The sequence below is a fragment of the Mesoplodon bidens genome (genome assembly GCF_964165515.1).
Source record: "Mesoplodon bidens genome assembly, chromosome: 6".
Classification (NCBI taxonomy): domain Eukaryota; kingdom Metazoa; phylum Chordata; class Mammalia; order Artiodactyla; family Ziphiidae; genus Mesoplodon; species Mesoplodon bidens.
The window spans coordinates 36540607-36563065 of NC_138162.1; the positions used below are offsets into that span (position 1 = coordinate 36540607).

General features: G+C 43.4%; 1 protein-coding gene across 1 annotated transcript in view; it reads right to left on the reverse strand.

Annotated features, from left to right (window-relative positions):
• Nucleotides 1-4063: 4063 nt before the first annotated feature.
• The window catches only part of PTGR1 (prostaglandin reductase 1), a 57067-nt gene continuing 38671 nt past the window's right edge, over nucleotides 4064-22459 (reverse strand). Inside the window, exons 3-6 of the mRNA XM_081237897.1 lie at nucleotides 8565-8680; nucleotides 6911-7070; nucleotides 4832-5086; nucleotides 4064-4282 (exon numbers count right to left, since the gene is read on the reverse strand). Coding sequence (XP_081094023.1) covers nucleotides 4150-4282; nucleotides 4832-5086; nucleotides 6911-7070; nucleotides 8565-8670 — 654 coding nt within the window. The 5' untranslated portion in view covers nucleotides 8671-8680 and the 3' untranslated portion in view covers nucleotides 4064-4149. The remainder of the gene's footprint in view (nucleotides 4283-4831; nucleotides 5087-6910; nucleotides 7071-8564; nucleotides 8681-22459) is intronic.

Genomic DNA, 22459 nt, shown 5'->3' on the forward strand with positions numbered 1-22459 from the left:
GCATATAGTTTCAAAGCAATATCTGTCTAAATAAATTCAGTTCTTCTGTCAACTCTGTTATTACCATTAAATTCAATGAGGTATTGCATAAATGGAAACAAAACTAAATTTATCAGTATCAACCATTCTTCACATTTTTCTTGTATTTTGCAGCCGATTTATACAATGCTATTGATTACACTGAAAATTTGCATGTTGGCTCATGTTAGAAAAATGTGTAAAGTCATTATTTTTTGTTTATATTATGAAATGTTTCAATTTTAACTAATTTTTCTCGCCTGAGTAGGTCACAAGTTTTTCCCATTCTAAGAAGCTTCAGATGTAGCTCATTCGTATTCAGTGTGATACTGCCACGTTTTGTCTTTGATTTTCGAGTACTTAGCAGTCATTCCTTTCGTTTCAAGAAAATCTTGAATTGGAATTCCCAGTACAGGAAATCTTTGTAAAATTCTTTTATGATTCAACCAAAGAGTATCAGTTAAGAACACAAGATCATTAAAAACATTATTTTCAACAGTTTCATAAACTAGCAGTGATTATATCATTTGCACACATGTACGGAAGAATTTTAACATCTGTATTCATGTCTGTCTTCTTGGAGTCTGCTTCAGAAAACTGAACAGATATTTTCAAAGGTTACCATATAGTGGAACAAAGCAATGAGGGAAATACCATTCTCTTGCTTTAAAATTCCAGTATATCTGTCTTTGGACCTAACACAGCTGCAGTCTTATCTTTATGATAGAAACAAATTATTTTCTCTAGCTGAAATTTCTTCTTTATCAGGTGGAAAATTGTCAAAAATATCTGTCATGAGTTTGAGTTTTTAGGCAATGAATTGACATTTCTTTATAAATTTGGATATTCTTTGAGACAAAATGTACTCAAAGTTTTCAGTTGGCAGTGTCTTATATTACACATCTAAAGCTAAGTACTTGAAATTTTTCTAATTTTGAACCAATTGATCTTTGGTATTATGAGAAATTTCTTGTCTTCTATGAGCAAAATTAGAAGGTTAATTAAAATTTTCAATTTTTATGTGTCTTTTTAAGTCTTCCTCATAATTTTCTAACTAGATTACCATAATTAAAATGGTCATTTATCATCTCTCCATCAAAGATTCGTGTGTGTGTGTGTGTGCGCGCGCGCGTGCGTGCACACATGCAAGAATTAAAACCATTTTATAGCTGGCCAAGTATAAGCTTGACATCCTGTTAAAAATTATTTAAGTTTTTTGATGGAAATGTAATTCTCATTTCACAGGACTTATTTCATGGATTCTTTTTTGACTATTGGGAGAATACTTAACACTAAACTGTTGCTGAAAAAATGAAATAACTATTAGCTGCTGTCTTAAATATTGTCTACTGTATTGAACACTTGTGTACAACAAACAGCCTTCTCGTTTTGCTGTGCCTGCAGTGAGTTGCATTTGCTACTCATCATCGAATGTGCACTGTACCCTCTTGCACTCTTTTTTCTTTGCTGTACTCGTTGTGGTACTAGCTTCTGTATTGCACTGAATTCTGCCTCATTAATATGCCTTCATTAAAAATCTAAATATTTTTCCGTATTTTTAACCTAGATAATTTTATTATATTACAGTTAAAATAATAAGTGTCTCAATTTATGATTATGGTTTACATATAGGTGTCACTGTAATTTGTGCTGTCTGCATAGGTGTTCTTTAACTTGTACTATCTACATAAAATATCCAAGTAGACAAATTGTGATGTTACCTCAGTGCATAGAAAAAAATCATCTGAACTGCATCAGTCTGTTGATACTGACTAGATTGGTGAAGTGTTTATCTGTAATACTAGAAGTCATGCACGTTCCTGTACAAGCATTACAATACAACAGCAACATCCTGTGCCGTGCAACAGTTAAAGTGAATTGTAGTTCTACCAAAACAATAAAGTTGTGTTTAATGGAAAAATGTTTATTCTGCCTCAGTTTTTTAAACCTTGAAATGTGGCACTCTATCGTATTTCCAGTTCTCAGTCGCCTTAAGTGGCTACCATATTGAACAGTACAGAGTTGGAGTACGCAGTGCTAGCCACAGAGAACCCAACAAATCAGAGTGATGTTAACTCAGTAAAAGTTTATTTCCCAGTCAGACTTCCACCTTTTTCTTTCCAACATTTTGTAGTCATGCCATCTGGAACATATGGCTTCCAAGGTCCCAGAGGCAAGGAAAGCAAGACCTGTAACATTATACAATGTTTCTAAGCACTGGCCTGGAAAAGCTTAGAACCTTGGGTCCTATTTTGGTGCAAAGGTGTCCCAGGGCACTGTAGAGAATTCACAAGGGCTTCCTAGGATATTTTAAATTTTAGGGAAACAGCTCTAACTACTGGACGTGGCACCAACTAATACTATTATGTTGCTTGGACCTAACTATTTAGCAAATGGAACTGTCGGTATTTCTTTTGGCCCAGGGACACTGTGAGAAAAGGATTGTGCTACTAAGGATGCTGTAACCAAGAAAGTTTGGGAACCTCTGGCTTAGAAATCACTTCTACTCTTTTCATTTGTCCAGAAATCAGTCATATGAGCCTAAGCTAACTGCAAGGGAGGCTGAGAAATACAGTTTTCCCCTTGTGAGCACATCCACTGCTTCTGCCCCAGTCTGTCCTGATAACCACACCCTTTCCCTCTTCCCACACCACACAGTTGTACATACTTTCCCCAAGGGAGACAGTCCAAAGTCTGATTCGATCCATGTTCCCAGCTCAAAGTCCAGGGTCTCTGGGTTGGAAGTTTGAGTCCATGGGAGCAGCAGATTTGTGGGCTTCACGGAAGCGTGATGGGGGTGTTCACTTAGATTTTGCCTTTGGGACCCTAAATGTCAGTGTCTCTCAGTCCTTGGAGCAGTGTTATTTCTTCAGAAAGGTCTACAGTTTTTCTAGGGAAGGACCTAAGCTGCCAGGGGCCATAAGCCTGGCTATTTTTCTGGAACAGGTGGAAGAAAGCTGCATGGTAGTATGGGGGTTGGAGTTCACCCATATACAGAATTCCACTTAACCTGTTTTCAGCCTTATCTCCTCCAGGGCTAGGGTCCCCAAGTTAAAAGCCTCTCAAGTTCTCAAGTTCTCTTTGGTGAAAGATGATACCTCAGATTTCTATGGGGGTGAAATTTTCATAGGGTGATGGACAGTCCCTGACCATGAAGGGTGGCAGTGGCATCTGGGGCTTGAACCGCTCTTACGTGTGTTTTCAAGCACTTTCTCTCCTTTGAGTCCCTGATTTCCTCCACCGTGTGAATCGTCTGGATCTCATCAGTACCTTTTCGGAAGGCAATCGTGGCTTTTTCTCCTGCGCTAAGTCAGTAAAATTTTTCCAAATGGTATATGTCTTCAAATATTATTGTTTGGGCTTACATATGTCTCTTAATTTTTATGTCAGGTTTATTGAGGTGGATTTTTTTTTTTTTTTTTTTTTTTTTTTTTTTTGCAGTACGTCGGCCTCTCACTGTTGTGGCCTATCCCGTTGCGGAGCACAGGCTCCGGACGCACAGGCCCAGCAGCTGTGGCTCACGGGCCCAGCCACTCCGCGGCATGTGGGATCCTCCTGGACCGGGGCACGAACCCGTGTCCCCTGCATCGGCAGGCGGACTCTCAACCACTGCGCCACCAGGGAAGCCCTATCCTCTGTTTTTAGAATTCAAATCTCCTAATGTTTTACCAATTACTTTCTCTCCAGCCAAGTCATGGGAGACTGGCTCCTTGGTTTCCTCATGTCTGCCTTCACCCCCGTGCTCCTACCCCCAGCTCACCATTTAGAGAAGGATGGGTGGGATAACAAGGTGGGAGAGGAAGAGCTCTCACTAATAGAGGGTACAGGCAGGCAGGAAAGACCGGAAAGGGCTGTCATTCTGTTTAGTGCCTTAAGCATCCTCTAATTTAACAATGTTGTCTCTTGGCTGTGGCAGTTCTGAGGAGCTCAAATCCTGTGTGTTACGTGAACTTGGGGGGTATTGGACTGGTTTTGCTGGAGGCTGATCATTTGGGGATATATATATTTCCATTTCATTCTTTAGAAGTCCTTCAAAGGGTGAAAAGAAAGAGGGAGGAAGGGTGGGAAGAAGGAATGAAGAAAGAAAAGGATCACACAACCTAGAGGAATTACTTAGAGAAACTTTCCAGGCTAGGAAAATTTGGGGGACTTCAAAGGGAATTCAGGTGACCTTGCTTCTCCAGGACATGAGAGGAAAACTTGAGGTGCAAAGTGCAGCTGGGCCCTGGAGGGCAGACACAGGATGAACTGACCAGGAGTCTTCCTGAGGGATAAGGCCAAGAGACACTTGAGTGTTTTAAATCTGCACCACACTGACCGTACAACTATACTGTGATTCATCTCAGTTATTTAAACTTCAGATCCCCTGACACCTCTGGAAACTCAGATGTGGAAAGGAGGTGAGGTATCAGAGACAGTACAGAAAGGCCAAGGTACACTGAACTCCTTTTCCCTTTTTAAACTCTGAAATGGAGGCAGACATGAGTGAGGGGTGAAGCCAAGACCTTTCCAGGGACAGAAGGAGCTGGTTTCTTTGTGTCACACCGTTTACCAGAGGCTTGTGCTCCCTCTCCCTCCCGTGCTGCCCCTCACCGGCACCTTCTGTTTGTACCTGATTTCTCCTCTCTCTCCTTCAGTCCCAAGGCTAACTCTAGCCCCTCTTCTTCCCTTCTTAGTCCCATCATCCTTTCTAATCAGCTCCTGAGCCTAGAACGTCTCGAGTCTCTTCTCGTTGATCAAGTTCTGGACCAACCATTTTGGAAAACCAGGATATCAGGTATTCAAATGAGTGAAATAAACCCATGAAACTCACCTGGGCATGCCAACCGTTCCCAGAGCCAAAGACAGTGGTAACGTGTCCGGCCACTCTGCAAGCAGCTTTTCCAGGTTTTTCCCATCAGAAATGGAGTGTGCTGTCCAGCTGGAAGGAGCCACTACAGTAGTTCCTATTGGGAAGGCTGAGTTTTCACTTTCCACAACCCTGAAAGAGATAGCACATTCAGACACGGGAAACCCCTTTCCTTTCAAGTGAGTCCGATGCTGCATGGTTAGTGGCCACAAAGGGGTACTGAGTTTCACGTTCCGTGATTTAATACCCTACCACATCTCTCCGTCTGAATTCTTAGCCATTGGTGTCTCCTCCTCAATAAAAAATATGGGCCCTCAGAGAGGAATTCTCAACTGGTCCAGCATCTGTCCCTGTCATCACTCACTCTTCTCTCTAAGCAAGAGGTGTTCATCCTGTGGCTCAAGGTGACCTGGACACCAGCCTCTTCTCTTCTTCAGAGGCTACCCTCCATTTCTTAGCCCTTCCTCTTTTGAATCCTCAACATTCTCCTCTCGTACTGTCCCTTTCTTACAATCTCATTCTATCTCTACCTCGTCTCTCTTTTTTTTTTTTTTTTTTTTGCGGTACGCGGGCCTCTCACTGTTGTGGCCTCTCCCATTGCGGAGCACAGGCTCCGGATGCGCAGGCTCAGCGGCCACGGCTCATGGGCCTAGCCGCTCCATGGCATGTGGGATCTTCCAGGACCGGGGCACGAACCCGTGTCCCCTGCATCGGCAGGCAGACTCTCAACCACTGCGCCACCAGGGAAGCCCTCTCTTCTTCTTTTAACAGCCAAGTTTCTTCCCATTCACTTGATAACCCAATGCAACCGGCCTTCCAACCCCACTGTTGGAAGCAACCTAAATGTCCATCAAGAGAGGAATGGATAAAGAAGATGTGGTACATATATACAATGGAATATTACTCAACTATAAAAAGGAACGAAACTGGGTCATTTGTAGAGATGTGGATGGACCTAGAGAGTGTCATACAGAGTGAAGTCAGAAAGAGAAAAACAAGTATATTAACGCATATATTTGGAATCTAGAAAAATGGTATAGATGACCTTATTTGCAAAGCAGAAATAGAGACAGATGAGAGAACAAACGTATGGATACCAAGGGGGAAAGGGGTGGGGTGGGAGGAATTAGGATATTGGGATTGACACATACATACTATTGATACTATGTATAAAATAGACAACTGATGGGAACATACTGTATAGCACAGGGAACTGTACTTAGTGCACTGTGGTGTCCTAAATGGGAGGGAAACCCAAAAGGGAGGGGATATATGTATATGTATGGCTGATTCGTTTTGCTCTGCAGTAGAAGCTAACACAACATTGTAAAGCAACTATACTCCAATAAAAATTAATAAAAAAACAAAACAAAAAAAATAAGCCAGGTACCACGGTGTACTTGTTACCCAAAACACTAGACACACAAAAAGGGATGCTAGTTAACATTTGGAAACATATTTTTCACTTTAGATTCTAATCTCTACCAATCAACTATGAAAAAATTGTTTAAAAGAATGATGGCTGCATTGTTTACCTAGGCAAAAAGTTACTGAGTCAGTGGCCAGTGAAAGCGTTTATTCTCTCCTCTCCCTGAACTGTTTACTAAGTACACACGTTTGAGTCGACTGCAGATTACCTAAATTAAAAGAATATAGGTAAAGGAAAGGCAAGAAAACCTAATTTTAGTCTTAGCGTCTTCCTCTACCCAAATTATTTGCCAGTAGTGAAATGGAGAAATTCGAGCTTGGCTTTTTTCTTCTTTTAAGTTTTTGGGAAGGAATTCTGGTGAACAATGAGAGGTAAACTGTGCACATGAAGACAGGGGATGGTTGTACAGTAAAGGGGCCAGTGTAATCCCTCATTGCTCTGCTCAGACTTTCGCCTGAAAAAGATGAGCATCCGTGAATCCCATCACTGACATCCTTCTGGGAGAAACAGGGGGAAGTCATAGCGTTTTGAATCAGCTGGATATTTTAAAAGATTGACCACGTCAAAGTAGAGTCCAATGCACAACATAAGAATTTTCTGGAGGAAAATAATACCTCATATAAGGATCCACGGTGAAGAACAAAGCTTCCAGCAGGACCTCTACAAAATAAAGCATTCCACAGGCAATTAGAAACCCTGGCCTGATGCCTTGTCTCTGACCTTCTAAATAAACACAATCTCTCTGCTTCAGGGTTGCCCTCTCTTCTGTGCTTTCTATTGAAGAGCCAAGAAGAGCTCTCACCTTTGGCTCAGTCCAGTTAATAAAAGTAAAAATTATTTTTAAAATTTTTAAATAAAATTTAAAATTATGTTTATTTACTCAGCACTCACTCCATGCTTTACATAGATTATTTCATATGATGTTCTGAACAATTATTGTTTCCATTTTATTTAAGCTTAGGTTAAGTATCTTGACCAGGGCCACATTTGTAACCACTGTGTTACAGGGCTCACATAGGGCTTTATTACCAGCCTCAGTTAGTATTAAAAAATACATGCATTTTGCTGGAGTGACCCTCATGCACCCATCCTCTGGAATTTTGGTTCTGAGTTTTGGTTATCCCAACCTAGATGGGATTGATAACTTTGCCATGCTACTTGATTGCATGCCCTTTTCTCAAAGCTTACCTACCTGAAAATAGCCCTTAGAGACACCCTTTAGCACGTGCTCTGCAAAGCTTATCTCCAAATACGTGATGGGGTGTGCTGCCATTTCTCTCCCTTCAATTTCTGCAGGGATACTGTCTGCTCACAGGGATAGTCTGAGGTCTTCACACTGCTGCTAGGCAGTTCTTACCCTACTGTCATCGTGGGGCTCACTGGGACAGAGAGGAAATACTCCCCATGGGCTGGCGAAAGTCATGAAGAGCAATGCACCCAAGCATGCGTTTCAATTACCAAGGGAAGTAGAGGGATCTTCTAACATGACACTGAGGCTTCACACACACAGCCTTGAAGAGGTCTCTGCGGGGCTTCCCTGGTGGCACAGTGGTTAAGAGTCCACCTGCCAATGCAGGGGACACGGGTTCGTGCCCCGGTCCGGGAAGATCCCACATGTCGCGGAGCGGCAGGGCCCGTGAGCCATGGCCGCTGAGCCTGCGCGTCCAGAGCCTGTGCTCCGCAACGGGAGAGGCCACAACAGTGAGAGGCCCGCGTACCGCAAAAAAAATAAATAAATAAATAAAATAAAGCTCTCTGCGGCCGTTTGCAAAAGGGCCACAGATACCACCCATCCCTGTGTGCAGGCTTCTTTGCCGTCCTCCCATCAAGAAGTCTACTGCCACACCTTGAATCTGCGCTTGCTTTGATGAACATTGTATTAGCAAACATGATATAAGTAGAGGCTTGAAAAGTGCTTGCATATTGGATCTTGCCAATTCCTGCTGCTCTAGATTTATGAAATCACAGTGAAAACAAAGAGCTCAAACCAGCCAGCTAGAAAGGCCACATAGAGAAGTGAGGCGTGCACCTGAGCAGAAAGCCGGCTAACATGACATGTGAGTGATGACCATCCTAAGTTAACCATTTAGCCCAGATGAGACCTACAGTAGGCCCACCAACTTAACCCAGCCCAAACTGCCAACCCACGGAACGGTGAACTAATAAATAATTGTTGTTTGAAGTCGCTGAATGTGGAGGTAGTTTGTTATCCAGCAAAGGCAAACTGATATAGTCTCTTCCAACTTAAATCTAATGAGTATGACTTACCTCTATTTTTTAAGGGTGGGAGTTTGACTGTCTTCAATTCAAAGTCACTATTAGTAGAGTGGCCTACAAAGTGTTTCTTCAGGGTCCAGCTCCTAGCATGAACCATCCTGAAGCTCCTAGAACACAGTAAACGTGTAGTCAATGCCATGAAGTGACTGGATTCTTATGGCTCCCTAAGTGTTGCACTGAGGCCAGACAGCAAGGTCTACCCGTCATCGACTCCCATTATCATTTAACATCAATCACGTTTATTTAGTAGTAGTCACTGTTTCTATTGGTGTGTTAAGCACGTCATACTTATCATCTCATTTTACCCTCATAATTTCCCTATAAGGTAGGTATTATTATCATTGCCAGAGCACATTTGTACAGAAGAGGAAACCGAGGCTACCTTAGAAATCTCCAAGGCAAGGAACAATGTTAACCCACACAAATTCTTCCTAGCCACTGCTAAGGTTTCGCTAGGGCACTGAACAACTACCTGGAGTGCAAATATTCCATTTCTCTCCTCCTATGAAGCGAATTCTAAGAAAAAGCATCAAACACAAAGAACCCACGTCCACGCACATCCTTCAAAGGGACAGAGCGCTGCGTTCTAAGGCAAGCAGTCTCAGGAACACCTGACAACCGCCGGGTGGCGCTGCGCTCAGCCCCATTTTCAGGCGCGGGTTTTTGGCACCAACGGGGAAATCAGGGTCTGTTTGGGTTTTAACTTGCCTGCAGACAAGGCCAAGAGAAGATGATTCAGGCGGCCCTGAGCTCTCAGGACACTTTGCTTGGAGCGATTGAGGTGGTTCGACCCGAAACCTTACTGTTCCTACTTGTCTTTTTTTCCCCAGAAAAGGCAGCCGCTGAGAATCCTGGAGTCGCCATAAGTCCAGAAGCACCCGTGGAAAGGGCGCGACTGCAGAGGCAGGCGAGGATCAGGACGAGCCCCCGCCCCCCCAGCTAGAGGAAGGGGGCCAAGTGGGATGCCCGGTCCAGGCGCACTCGCCCCCGGATCCCACCTCCTCGCCGCGCCCATATACCCGTCCGTTAAATGAATTCCGACCCCTGCCTTTTTTCTCCTTCCACAGTTGTCCCACTTTTGTAGTCCCTCAAGTTCCTTCGCCAGCCCTCTCCCAGGTGCAGGCGGCTATGCCAGGCACCCAAAATACAGCCAGGCCACGCCCTTCCCTCCAGCAGCCGTCTCCGATCTCTCCAAGAACCTGCACGGGCCAGGAAGCATCGGTCCGGGCGTCCTGCTTCCAAGTTTCTTCCGAGAGCAAGACGCAGAGGTTACTCAGCATTAGAAGAGGGCGAGCAGCACGCAAACGCTCCGCCACAGGGGAGTCTAGATTCCAAAACTGTGGGGTGGGGATATTTACTTACCAACGTCCGCAGAGGCTCCACTACCTAAAGCAGGGAGTTGGGACTGCGCAGCGGAACTCCGGGAGCCGGGATTTACGGCCGGTCCCAGGAGAGAGTGGGGTTTCCCCAGGGCGTGGCTGCTCCTGGAAGCGTGTGGGCACCGGCCCGGTGAGGGTCATAGGAGGGAAACCCAGGGATCGAGGAGTGTGTGTGTGGGGGGGGGGGGGCGGTAAAAGCCTCCATCGGAGCCCTGCCCGGGTACGGTAGTACTGTACCTGCACCAGTGTCCTAACTGGAAACCCGCTGGAAGATGCTGCGTGGGAGAACGAGCCGCCGCCCCCGCCGCTCAGGCAGGGAGCAGGGGGACGAAGGCGGGGTCACCCAGCGGCCGCGGCCGGGGGGCTCCTCCTCAGTCCCGCAGCTTGCCCGGCGTCCACGCCCCCACCCTGGCACTCGGGTGCCCCGTGCCCGCCTGCCCCCAGTCTCCCTGATGAACACCTCTTTACCCTGCAGGAGCCAATTCAAGGCTCACCTACTCTGTCTTTCTCAGCCTCTCCCGGGCAGGAGTGAGCGCCCCTGCAGCTAGGGCGCCCCACCCCGCCGCCGCCCTGCAACACCCAGCCCTTGGTAGGGCCTTTCCCCGGCGACTCCAGGAGGAAAGGTGGATCCAGGGAGGCGGTGTGAGCAAGGCAAAGGTGCCCGGGCTGGGTTCCAAGCCTGCGCCCAGCACTTCCTAACGGTGCAGCTCTGAATGAGCTACTTAACCCCTTCCTGCCTAACTGACCCATCTGCAAGATCGGGATAAGAGTAGTGCTTTATGAAAATTAAGTCTTTTTAAAGAATAAAATGAGTTAACACCAAGTGCTTAGACTAGTACTGGCGCGTGGTAAGCTCAATAAACGCTAGATCCCGGTAACAATCTTTTGACTCCCCCACGGGCCCTTCGTCAGTCCCAAGCACCCCACACTGCCTCATTCAATTGTATACCCCCAACTCCGAGCCCAATCCTGGTCGGTCATATAAACAGTGAAATAATGCAAAGATGTTTAAAGAACACTGCTCCTTCTCCTGCATTACCCTCTCTGAAAGGTAACGGATGTTACCAGTCCAGTGTTGACCCTTTCCCTCTCTGCCCCACAGTCGTTCAGACATACACACTTAGAAGGTTCCCCACCCCCCGCCCCATTTTCACAAACCCGTGATCATTCTAAAGCTGGTACTCTGCATCTTATTTTTTTATTTTCCAAGACTGAAAATCTTAGGCCTGGGTTATCTAAATCAGGGATAGGATTCTTTTTAACAAGGCACTGAGTGAAAGATTCAGAACTCCAAGAGGATAGCGTTAAGTAATAATCAGATGTTAGCTATACAGTATTGCCAGATTCGCAGGAAAGATTGTTTGCTGGCTTCAAAAACTTTCCACAAAAAAGTTGAAAGAAATCTGGATGTCTCTGAAAGAGTGTATATTAGATTGCTAGGGCTGCCATAACAAAATACCATAGACTCGGTGGCTTAAACAACAGACACTTATTTCCTCATGGCTATGGAGGCTGGAAGCCCAAGATCAAAGTGTTGGCAGGTTTGGTTTTTCCTGAACCCTTGCTCCTTGGCTTGCAGATGGCAGCCTTCTTTCTGTGTCTTCACATGGCCTTTTCTCAGTGCACATACATCCCAGGTGTCTCTCTCTCTTCTTTAAGGACACCAATCATATTGGATTATAACCTTACCTAACAGTCTCAGTTGGATTTAATCATCTCTTTGAAAGCCTTGTCTCCAGGGATTTCCCTGGTGGCGCAGTGGTTAAGAATCCGCCTGCCAATGCAGGGGACACGGGTTCGAGCCCTGGTCCAGGAAGATCCCACATGCTGCAGAGCAACTAAGCCCATGTGCCACAACTACTGAGCGTGTGCTCTAGGGCCCACGAGCCACAACTACTGAAGCCCGTGTGCCTAGAGCCCATGCTCCGCCACAAACAGAAGCCACCGCAATGAGAAGCCCACGCACCACAACGAAGAGTAGCCCCTGCTCACCTTCCTTTAGCAATTAAGACCCAAAGCAGCCATAAATAAATAAATAAATTTTTAAAAAAAGCCCTGTCTCCAGATACATGGATTAGAGCCCACTCATATGATCTCACTTAAACTTAATTACCTCGTTAAATTCCTATCTCCAAAAATGATTATATTCTGAGGTTCTAGGTTTGGGGTTTCAACACATGAATTTTGGGAGAACATAATTCAGCTCATAACAGTGTATGAGTAAAGTGTGGTGGACGTACACTGGGAGGTATTGCGCAGCTATCAGAAGCACTGGGTTAGATGGACATAAAGCAACCTGGATGGATCCTAAAAACACAATGCTGCATGAGAAAAGTAAGGAGCAGAAGAAGTGTGTGACCCGATATCATTTCTATAAACTAAAAGTATGAGCCCTTAGTGTACATTATGCAAGAACATTTACAAAAAATACAAACTACGCATTAAATACATCACAATAGTTGCCTATGGTATCAGGAGGAGAAGAGTAGGGAATGGGGATTGCTTTTTAAAGGCACATAAATTAATGAGAGACAGAGGGAGAGAGAGAATTTGGCAGACCAGTGGTGATAATACACTGTAAACTCTGATGAGTATGAAGAACTCAACCCTCTAGCCCTCAGTCCAAAATGAAATATGCACCGTGAGGAAATCAAGACACCTCTCCCCCATCTTCTTAGCAGAGGGTAGAGAGAGGTTTTGCTACAGTCCAGCACCATGGACACAAGACAACCTGCTTCCCTCTTTTTATCTGACACATTGGCCCAAGTGGTGACATCCAGTTGCAACATAGGCTTTCCCATTTGGGACTCAGAAAATGTATGGTTTCCTCTATTCTCTAACAGAAATATTGCAAAGTAACCAAAGTAATAAGTATGTACACTTAATGGCAGAGAGTCAGATATAAAGACTTTGAAAAAGATTTCATGCCTGGTATATCCAGTGGCAGACCATGTTGGTTGCCTGTCTAATATCCAATATCCTCTTTGTCCTTCCTACATACATACCCCAATTTTGTTCAGGGTAGCCGTGTACCCAGTTAAAGAACTCTGCTTCCAGGCTCCTTTGTAGCTTGGATTTTGACATAGTTCTGGTCAATGAGACAAGCAGAAATCTAATGGGTAGGGCTTTTAGGAAACTTATTGTTTCCCAATTAAAATTAAAAGGGAGAAACTCAATAGACATGCATCTTTTGTCGTTTGTCTTTCTTCCTGCCTGAAATGTGGAGATGCTGCCCAGTGGTGCAACAAACATTTTGTGACCATGGAGCCACTCACGACAGGTGGCAGTAGAGAAAGGGAAAAGATGTCTGGTTTCCTGAGTAGTTGCATGAGCCCTGGACTTCCTTCTTTGGACTCCTTGTTACATGAAAACAAAAAGTGCTTTTTAAGCCATTGTAGTTTGGGTTTCTGGAACCACTGAATCCAGCCCTGACCCCCTGCAAATGGAGCAGGTGAGCCTGTGTCTCCCTGGTTCCCTGGTGAGAACGGATGAAGTCCATCCTTCTTCCAGATGAAGAGAGGAATATCATGGCAATTGGTCAGGAAGTCCCCTCTGCCTGTGAGGTGTGTTTCCAAAGCTTACCTGGTGTATGTGGCATATGTGGAGTGGATTTTAGGGAAACATCTGTCATGTCCACTACACTATTAACCAGGATTGTTGTAAAGACTGTGTGACATGGGACCTAAAGTACTGGCAAGTAGCAAGCCCCCAAACATCTTCCTTCCTGTCTTCTCTATCATGACTTTTTAAAAATTAAACATTTAAAAATATTGAGCTGTGAACAAAGCATGTTTCAGGTATATCAGAGAATCAAAGATGAGAAAGACAGTCTTTGTTATTGGACACTGGAAGTGTTAACAAAATCACAGGTGTGAAAAGTCTTTGGAAAGCAATAAGAATTATAGCAATAAAGTTCCTGGAACAAAGTATCCTTCAAACATTTACTCACTTTTTGTTTATTCGTTTGTTTTTTTAAAAAAAAAACATTTACTCACTTGATATCAAACAGAAGGTATGGATAAGATTTGGCCACACCAGGTCAGACAGGATCCCAGTCATTGTGACTCTGTCAGGCTTAATCACTGAAATTTGCCAAGTCATGGTGATTAAGCTAAGTCATGGTTGTTAAGTCATCACAGACAGAATTAGAATGTGGGGAAAAGGTCAAGGGAAAGCATTTTCCCTTACTTTGCTCTGAGACAAAACCTAATTCAGTTCAGTCCTCCAGCCTTAGGGTTCAGAGACTTCTGATCTAGCTAGCTGAGGGAACAATTCACTGTTAAATACAATCACAGAAGTAATAAGAGAATGCATCTTGTCAAATAATTCAGACAATACAGATGCGTACAGTGTAAGAAGCAAAAGTCCTTGTTCTCTGTTTGGGGAGGATTCCTTCTGATGTTTTTCTATGGCAACGCACTTTCAGAATAGACACTCATCTCGTCTTCCTTCTCTACAACTTCCATTGCATTGGCCTGGTAAGATAAAGCTTGGGAAATAATTATACAACTGGGTAGTAATATTATTCTCATAATTGAAAGAACCCCTTAATACATGTAGGACACTGCATTTCAGGAGAGGATGATTATGCCTCTTCCCACAGTACTAGGAGATACATTGGTGCAGCACCAACTGTGAGCCTTATCCTAGAGAAGAGCTTGGTACCTAGTATTTCTTGTCCTTATAACAGTTCACGGAAGCACTTGTTCTTATTATCTTCCTCAGAGCCTAAGGAAACTGAAGTTCTAAGAAGTAAAATAACTTAGACACAATCACATAGCTAGTCAGTCACAGGGCTGAGGTTTGAATCTGAGTTAATAAGCTCCGAAGTCCCATACTTTTCACTGTTCTGTTTTACATTCCAATACAGGCAAGACGGATTCCTCTAATAGGTAAGAGCAAATTTAGGAAAGGTCATACTTATGGGATATCTGTAAACTATGATTAGTAATGTTATTTTATTCTTTTTTAAAATATTTATTTATTTATTTTGGCTGTGCCAGGTCTTAGCTGCAGCACGTGGGATCTTTTAAGTTGCAGCATACGGACTTCTCGGTTGTGACATGCAGACTTCTTAGTTGCGGCATGCAAACTCTTAGTTGCGGCAGGCATGTGGGATCTAGTTCCCTGACCGAGGATTAAACCCGGGGCCGCTGCAATGGGAGAGCAGAGTCTTACTCACTGGACCACCAGGGAAGTCCAAATAACGTTATTTTAGACATGCAAATATGTTACCAAACTCAGGTTCGGCTGCTTGCCGCTCAAAAGCCAATACTCAAGAGGCAACTGTTGGTAGAAAGGAAAGTTGCTTTAATCAGAAAACTGGGCAATCTGGGGAGAAGGTGGGCTCATATCCCAAAACCAACTCTGAAGATTCTGCTTGGCCATGAAAGTTTCTAAAGGGAAAAAGGGAAGTAATCTCAGTCACTGAGATAGGGGATCAGACTCATAGCCATCTCCCACTGCATGAAGGCTTGTTGCCTCCTCGTCATCTTTCTTTTTATGCTATCTTGTTCACAGAGTTTGTGAGATTACTGAAGGTGAAGCTGGGGAAGAGATCTGGTCATCTGTTAATTACTTATTATTCATTTCTACTTCTTTGATCTATCGAAAGGACTATGGAAAGATCTATGGAAAGAAAGTTAGGCAAGGTATAATGTGATCAAAAGATTTGAAAGGTGTGCCTGGGCTGGAGATGAGTAGAGCATGGGGTGACTGGTTAAAGGTTAGCTACAATATAGTTTTGCTAAAGAGACAAAAGGGGCCTCCTGCAGAGAGCTCTTTCCTGCCAAAAGCTGCTTACAAATCCCCACTTGTCAGAACATCATTCCAGGGCTTCCCTGGTGGCGCAGTGGTTGCGAGTCTGCCTGCCAATGCAAGGGACACGGGTTCGTGCGCCGGACCGGGAAGATCCCACATGCCCTGGAGCGGCTGGGCCCGTGAGCCATGGCCGCTGGGCCTGCACGTCCGGAGCCTGTGCTCCGCAACGGGAGAGGCCACAAAAGTGAGAGGCCCACGTACCACAAAAAAAAAAAAAAAAAAGAAGAACATCATTCCATTTCTACGGGATTATGGGCAAAGGTCCGTCTTCTGTAACTTCTTCATGCTGACATACGGCACTGTATTCTTAGAGTGGAAAATGTTGACATGGGTCCGTAGCATCCTTTTGCTGACAATTCTAGTTGCCTGCTTACATATATGGGCAGAACAAGCTACAATTACTTTGATGCCCACAAAGATATAGATTATTATGAGCAGTAATGTTAATCCCATTCTCTTAAGGCCAGTTCTTGGAATTGTGCTAGCCATACATTCAGTACTGCTCAAGACAGAAGAGCTTATGTCATGGCTGCAGTCTGGTCATCATGCAGTTAGCTTTTCCCCTCTGGTGGCAGTTATAGTATCTGTAAAATGACTCCGGAATGTGCATCAGACACTGAAGAATTCTGTGATTCTATTGTCCTAATCATTAACTGTTTGAGCTGCTCATTTAGGACTCAGGGAGGCCTGGGAGATTTCAGCTTTTCTATAAACAAGAGGCAGGAGACCTGGAGGGGCCTTTGTACTTGGGAGGGTCCCTGCAAGGTTCTGCTTGCTTCCAAAGACACTGAACATCTTGGAATGTCACTCTCTCATCCTGGCTTCCCCTCTTAGTCCCTCTGCCATCCTCCTATCCACTTGGCTAGGGTCTGATGCAATTCTATGGCAGTCTTCTTTCTGCCTCATGATGGCAGGTGCTGGGACTGGGGCAGAGAAAATAAAAGATGAACCTGAAACATCTTTTTGTACAAGTAAGAAAGTATGTAAAATATGATGGGGACACAAAAGGATAGGGGTCATGTCAAAAGGACATAGAAACCCTCTTAAAGGAGCTGCAATAGGCCAAATCTAAGACAAGTTGAACATCAAAACAAATTCAAAGAATGGCTAGACAACAGGGTCCTACTGTATAGCACAGGGAACTATAGTCAATATCCTGTGATAAACCATAATGGAAAAGAACATTAAAAAAGAATGTATGGGACTTCCCTGGTGGCGCAGTGGTTGAGAGTCTGCCTGCTGATGCAAGGGACACGGGTTCGTGCCCCGGTCCGGGAAGATCCCACATGCCGCGGAGCGGCTGGGCCCGTGAGCCATGGCTGCTGAGCCTGCGTGTCCGGAGCCTGTGCTCCGCAACGGGAGAGGCCACAACAGTGAGAGGCCCGCATACCGCAAAAAAAAAAAAAAAAAAAGAAGAATGTATGTGTATAACTGAGTCACTTTGCTGTACAGCTGAGGTTGGCACAGCTTTGTAAATCAACTATACATCAATTAAAAAAATAAATACATTTTTAAAACCCCACAGACGTTTTTATGGGCAAAAAAAAAAGTATATCCTCCTCCCCCAAATTTAAAATTAACATATTAGCACCCATATGATTAACAATAACAATTATATGTTAATGTAATTAACATATTTTATCACCCATAAAATAAGTTACCATGAGTTCATAAATGTAGAGATAAGGAAAAGATCTTCCTTACAACAGAATACCAACTAATAAATGTGGGTGGAAAGATGGAATCAGAATGTCACCATTTTGCAACCACTGTATTAATAATTGATTCAGGCAAAAATCATGGAAGTTAGATAAGCAGGTGAAAGTTTGAGGAGGAATAGAATAAGTCTAAAAGTACCTCTTCACAAGTTATTTATTAAAGGGGAAAAGGTAACTTTACAGTAGAATAGCAGGACAGATAACGGTTCAAAGTCAACATCAGTGTTGAGGCAAACAGACATTATCTTGTGCTTTCTGATACTGTGCGTCGAGCACACAACATCATTTCTGTGGTATCCTGACAGAAATGCATAACATGGATTTCATTACGAGGAAATATCAGACAAACTCCAATTGTAGGACCTTCTATAAAATAACTAGCTGGTAATCTTCAAAAGTGTCCAGGTTATAGAAGTCAAGGGAAAACTGAGGAATTGATTTTCTAGATTATAGGAGACTAAAGAGACATGACAATTAAATGCAGTGTAGGAAACTGGATTGGGCTGGGGGCAAAAGGATAGCTATAAAGGGCATGATTGAAACAACTGTGAAATTTGAATATGCCCTACAGAAATATGCCCTAGATCAAGAGTTGGCAAAGTACATATGGCCCTCTGGTCAAATCCAGCCTACTGTTTTTGCTTTTTTGGCTGCACCGTGCAGCATGCAAGATCTTAGTTCCCTGACCAGGGATTGAACCCGTGCCCCCTGCAGTGGAAGCAGGGAGTCTTAACAACTGGACCACCAGGGAAGTCCCCCAGCCTACTATTTTTGTACGGCTTGCAAGCTAAGAATGTTTTTTACATTTTAAAAATTTGTGGTGAAAAACGTAACAAAATTTACCATTCTAACTATTTTTAAGTGTATAGTTCACATTATTGTGTAACAGATCTCTAGAACTTTTTCATCTTGGAAAACTGAAACTCTGTACCGACTGAACAACTCCCCATTCCGCTCTCCCCCACCCCAAAACCCTGGCATCCACAATTCTATTGTCTATTTGTATAAGTCTGACTGCTTGACATGGCTTATACAAGTGACATCATACAGTATTTGCCTTTTTGTGACTAGCTTACTTCACTTAAGAGTAATGTTTTCACGGTTTATCCATGTTGTAGTATGTAACAGGATTTCTTTTTTAAAGGTTGAATAATATTTCATTGTATGTATTTAACACTTTTTTTTTAGTTTGTATATTACTTTTTTTTAGTTTTTAAAAATTTTATATTGGAGTATAGTTGATTTACAATGTTGTGTTAGTTTCAGGTGTACAGAAAAGTGATTCAGTTATACACATATATATATATATATATTTTTTTTCAGATTCTTTTCCCATATAGGTTATTACAGAGTACTGAGTAGATTTCCTTGTGCTGTATAGTAGGTCCTTGTTGATTATCTATTTTATATATAGTAGTGTGCATATGTTAATCCCAACCTCCTAATTTATCCCTCCTCCCACCCCACCATTCCCCTTTAGTAACCATAAATTTGTCTTCTAAGTCTGTGAGTCTATTTCTGTTTTGTAAATAAGTTCGTTTGTATCTTTTTTTTTTTTTTTTTTTTTTTTGTGGTACGCGGGCCTCTCACCGTTGTGGCCTCTCCCGCCGCGAAGCACAGGCTCCGGACGCACAGGCCTAGCGGCCATGGCTCACGGGCCCAGCCACTCCGTGGGATGTGGGATCCCCCTGGACTGGGGCAAGAACCCGCGTCCCCCGCATCGGCAGGTGGACCCCTAACCACTGCGCCAACAGGGAAGCCCCATTTGTATCATTTTTTTTTAGATTCCACATGTAAGTGATATCATATATTTGTCTTTCTGTCTGACTTCACTTAGTATGATAATCTTTAGGTCCATCCATGTTGCTGCAAATGGCATTATTTCATTCTTTTTTATGGCTGAGTAATATTCTATTGTATATATGTACCACACCTTCTTTATCCATTCATCTGTCAATGGACCTTTAGGTTGCTTCCATGTCTTGGCTATTGTAAATAATGGTGCAATGAACATTGGGGTGCATGAATCTTTTCAAATTATTGTGTTCTCTGGATATATGCCCAGGAGTGGGACTACTGGATCATACGGTAGCTCTATTTTTAGTTTTTTAAGGAACCTCCATACTGTTCTCCATAGTGGCTGCACCAATTTACATTCCTACCAACAGTGTAGGAGGGTTCCTTTAAGGCAGTTTTAACCACCAAGGATTAGAACATTCCCCAAAAGAAAACACAGACAAATGGATAAAGAGATTCAAGAGGGAAGTGTGAGAGCAACAGGACAACAGCAAACCTGTTTCAAATTTTCATTCAAATAACTAGAAAATACAGATTATAGACTGTTACTATTATATAGATTACTACAGATCACCTTTCAGTGGGACCCTTTGATGTATGCACCTGAAACATAGGAAAACTTATGTCCCAGAGTAGATATAAGGAAGGAAGGAAGGGAGAAGGGAGGTAGAGAGGGATGGAAGGAAGGAGGGATGGAAGAAAGGAGTCAAAAAGAGGAAGGAAAAAAGAAAAGAAATTCCCCCAAATTTTGGAAGGCAAGGAGGCAGGATTCAGAGACATTTCAAATCTGCCCTAGCTTCTCATTATCATAGAATAAAATCTGTCCTAAAGCTTTTTAAATTTGTTTAAACCAAAAGAACTTTGGGTGAAGGCAAATTATTTTTAGAATGCTCGTTATTCAGGTTGAAGTTACTAATGATACAGAACTCATAAATTATACAGTAACAATTTGTTTTCTTATTATAACATTAAAAATAACATAAACCAGTGCAGTATTTTTGTGCATTTGCTGAATGAAAGAAAGATAATTTAAACTGGGAGCCTCCATGCAGTTCTAGTCAAGTTCGAGCAGAAACTCTCTGTATCAGTCTCTGACATGGCAATTTTCTAGGAAAGAAATTCATTTAGGGAATCAATCAGGAATTCATTCGTTATTGTTTGGTTAATATTAACTAAAGTTTTTTTTTAAATCACCCTTGTCTTCTTCATTTGCTTATTTTAAGTGGTGAGTATATGAAAACAATGTTTACTTTTCTCATTGAAGACTGTGCAGAAAGACCCACAGGTATTTGTCTCTGGGTGGGAAGAGCAGAAGATCTGGATCTGAAGGCTGGCCTGGCCTCTTACCTGCTTTGTACCTTTGGGTAAGTCACATCTCTTCTCAGGATCATACATACATATTCATGTCCCTGACAGAGTTGTGACACAAGGTACATGGAAACAATCTCCAACTTCAAAGGGCTGTATAAATAATTGTTTATAATTATTAATATAGGGACCAAAGTGCTCTGTGATAGGAATAAGCGGTCAAAAACACCCATTTTGGGGACTTCCCTCGTGGCGCAGTGGTTAAGAATCTGTCTGCCGATGCAGGGGACATGGGTTCGAGCCCTGGTCCGGGAAGATCCCACATGCTGCGGAGCAACTAAGTCCATGCGCCACAACCACTGAGCCTGCACTCTAGAGCCCGTGAGCCACAACTACTGAGCCTACGTGCCACAACTACTGAAGCCTGTGTGCCTGGAGCCCATGCTTCGCAACAAGAGAAGCCACGGCAATGAGAAGCCCGCACACCACAATGAAGAGTAGCCCCCGCTCGCTGCAACTAGAGAAAGCCCGCGTGCAGCAACGAAGACCCAACACAGCCAAAAATAAATAAATACATTTATTTAAAAAAAAAAAAAAAGACAACAGGGCTTCCCTGGTGGCGCAGTGGTTGAGAGTCTGCCTGCCGATGCAGGGGACGTGGGTTTGTGCCACGGTCTGGGAAGATCCCACATGCCGTGGAGCGGCTGGGCCCGTGAGCCATGGCCGCTGAGCCTGCGCGTCCGGAGCCTGTGCTCCGCAACGGGAGAGGCCCGTGTACCACACACACAAAAAAAAAAGACAACAAAAAACACCCACTTTCAAGGAGAGGCAGGAAGAGCTGACCCTATTTGGATTTTCTCCATTTGCCCTCCAGATCCACTCTCCACCCTGCTTTTCACAAATCCAGCCCCCTTCCCTAAGCTCCTGCTTGGTTTGGGCCGGTCTGGTGTTGATTCTCCCTATAGGTTACTTTGGACTGGCTGTGTCCTTCTAACAAAAGCCACAGCTCCTTCAGGCAGCCCCTGGCACACCTCCCTCCCCTGACCCCTCTGGGCCCAAGGGGTCTTCCCAGGCCCTGTCGGTTTCCTTTTTCCCTGCACACTGACCTTTGGGTGGGTGTGCCATCTGACTCCTGCTAGGAGGAGGCTGCTCAGTCTAATTAACTTGTGTAATTACCGTAAAAAATATGAAAGTACATTGACTTTGAAAGAAAAAATAAGTAAAAACAGGTAGTTTAGACAAATGGTTTAAATTAATGAAACTGGGAAAAGGAACCCTTCCCAAAGATATATGGATGCAAATGACACCTTGCCACGTCACCATCGTGGGGAAATATGTGCACCACATTTCTCAATCCAGTAAAGAAAGCTCTGAACTGTAAACAAACAAGCAAACAAAAACCCAGGGTCATCACCCTGCAAACTTCTTTTTTACCCTGCCTACTTTTAGTGCCAAAATAAATGAACCTTGAATTTTTCCTGTAAGTTATATACTTACTCCCTGACATAAGTCCATCCGTAGCATTTTCAGTGCTGACCTTTTGCAGATTTGTGACATTCAGGGCTATCACAATCATGTGAGAAAATATATTCTTCCAGTAAGAACATACTGAGTGTAAACTTGGGAATGTTGGCAATCTTGTGATTTTCTTTTCATTTAAATACATGTTGTGTTTGTTAATATAGTGAGCCAGTCCTTTCAAAGCTTGTACTTTCTTTAAACATTTTTATTGCAAACAATCTATGCTTTTTTCCTTTTTGATTCTGTCTTCCTTACACAGTAAGAACTCAAAATCCTATGTCTTAAATAAAAGGAAATAAAATTCTTGGCTTTATTAGGTAAGCATAAATATAGAGAAGAGTAA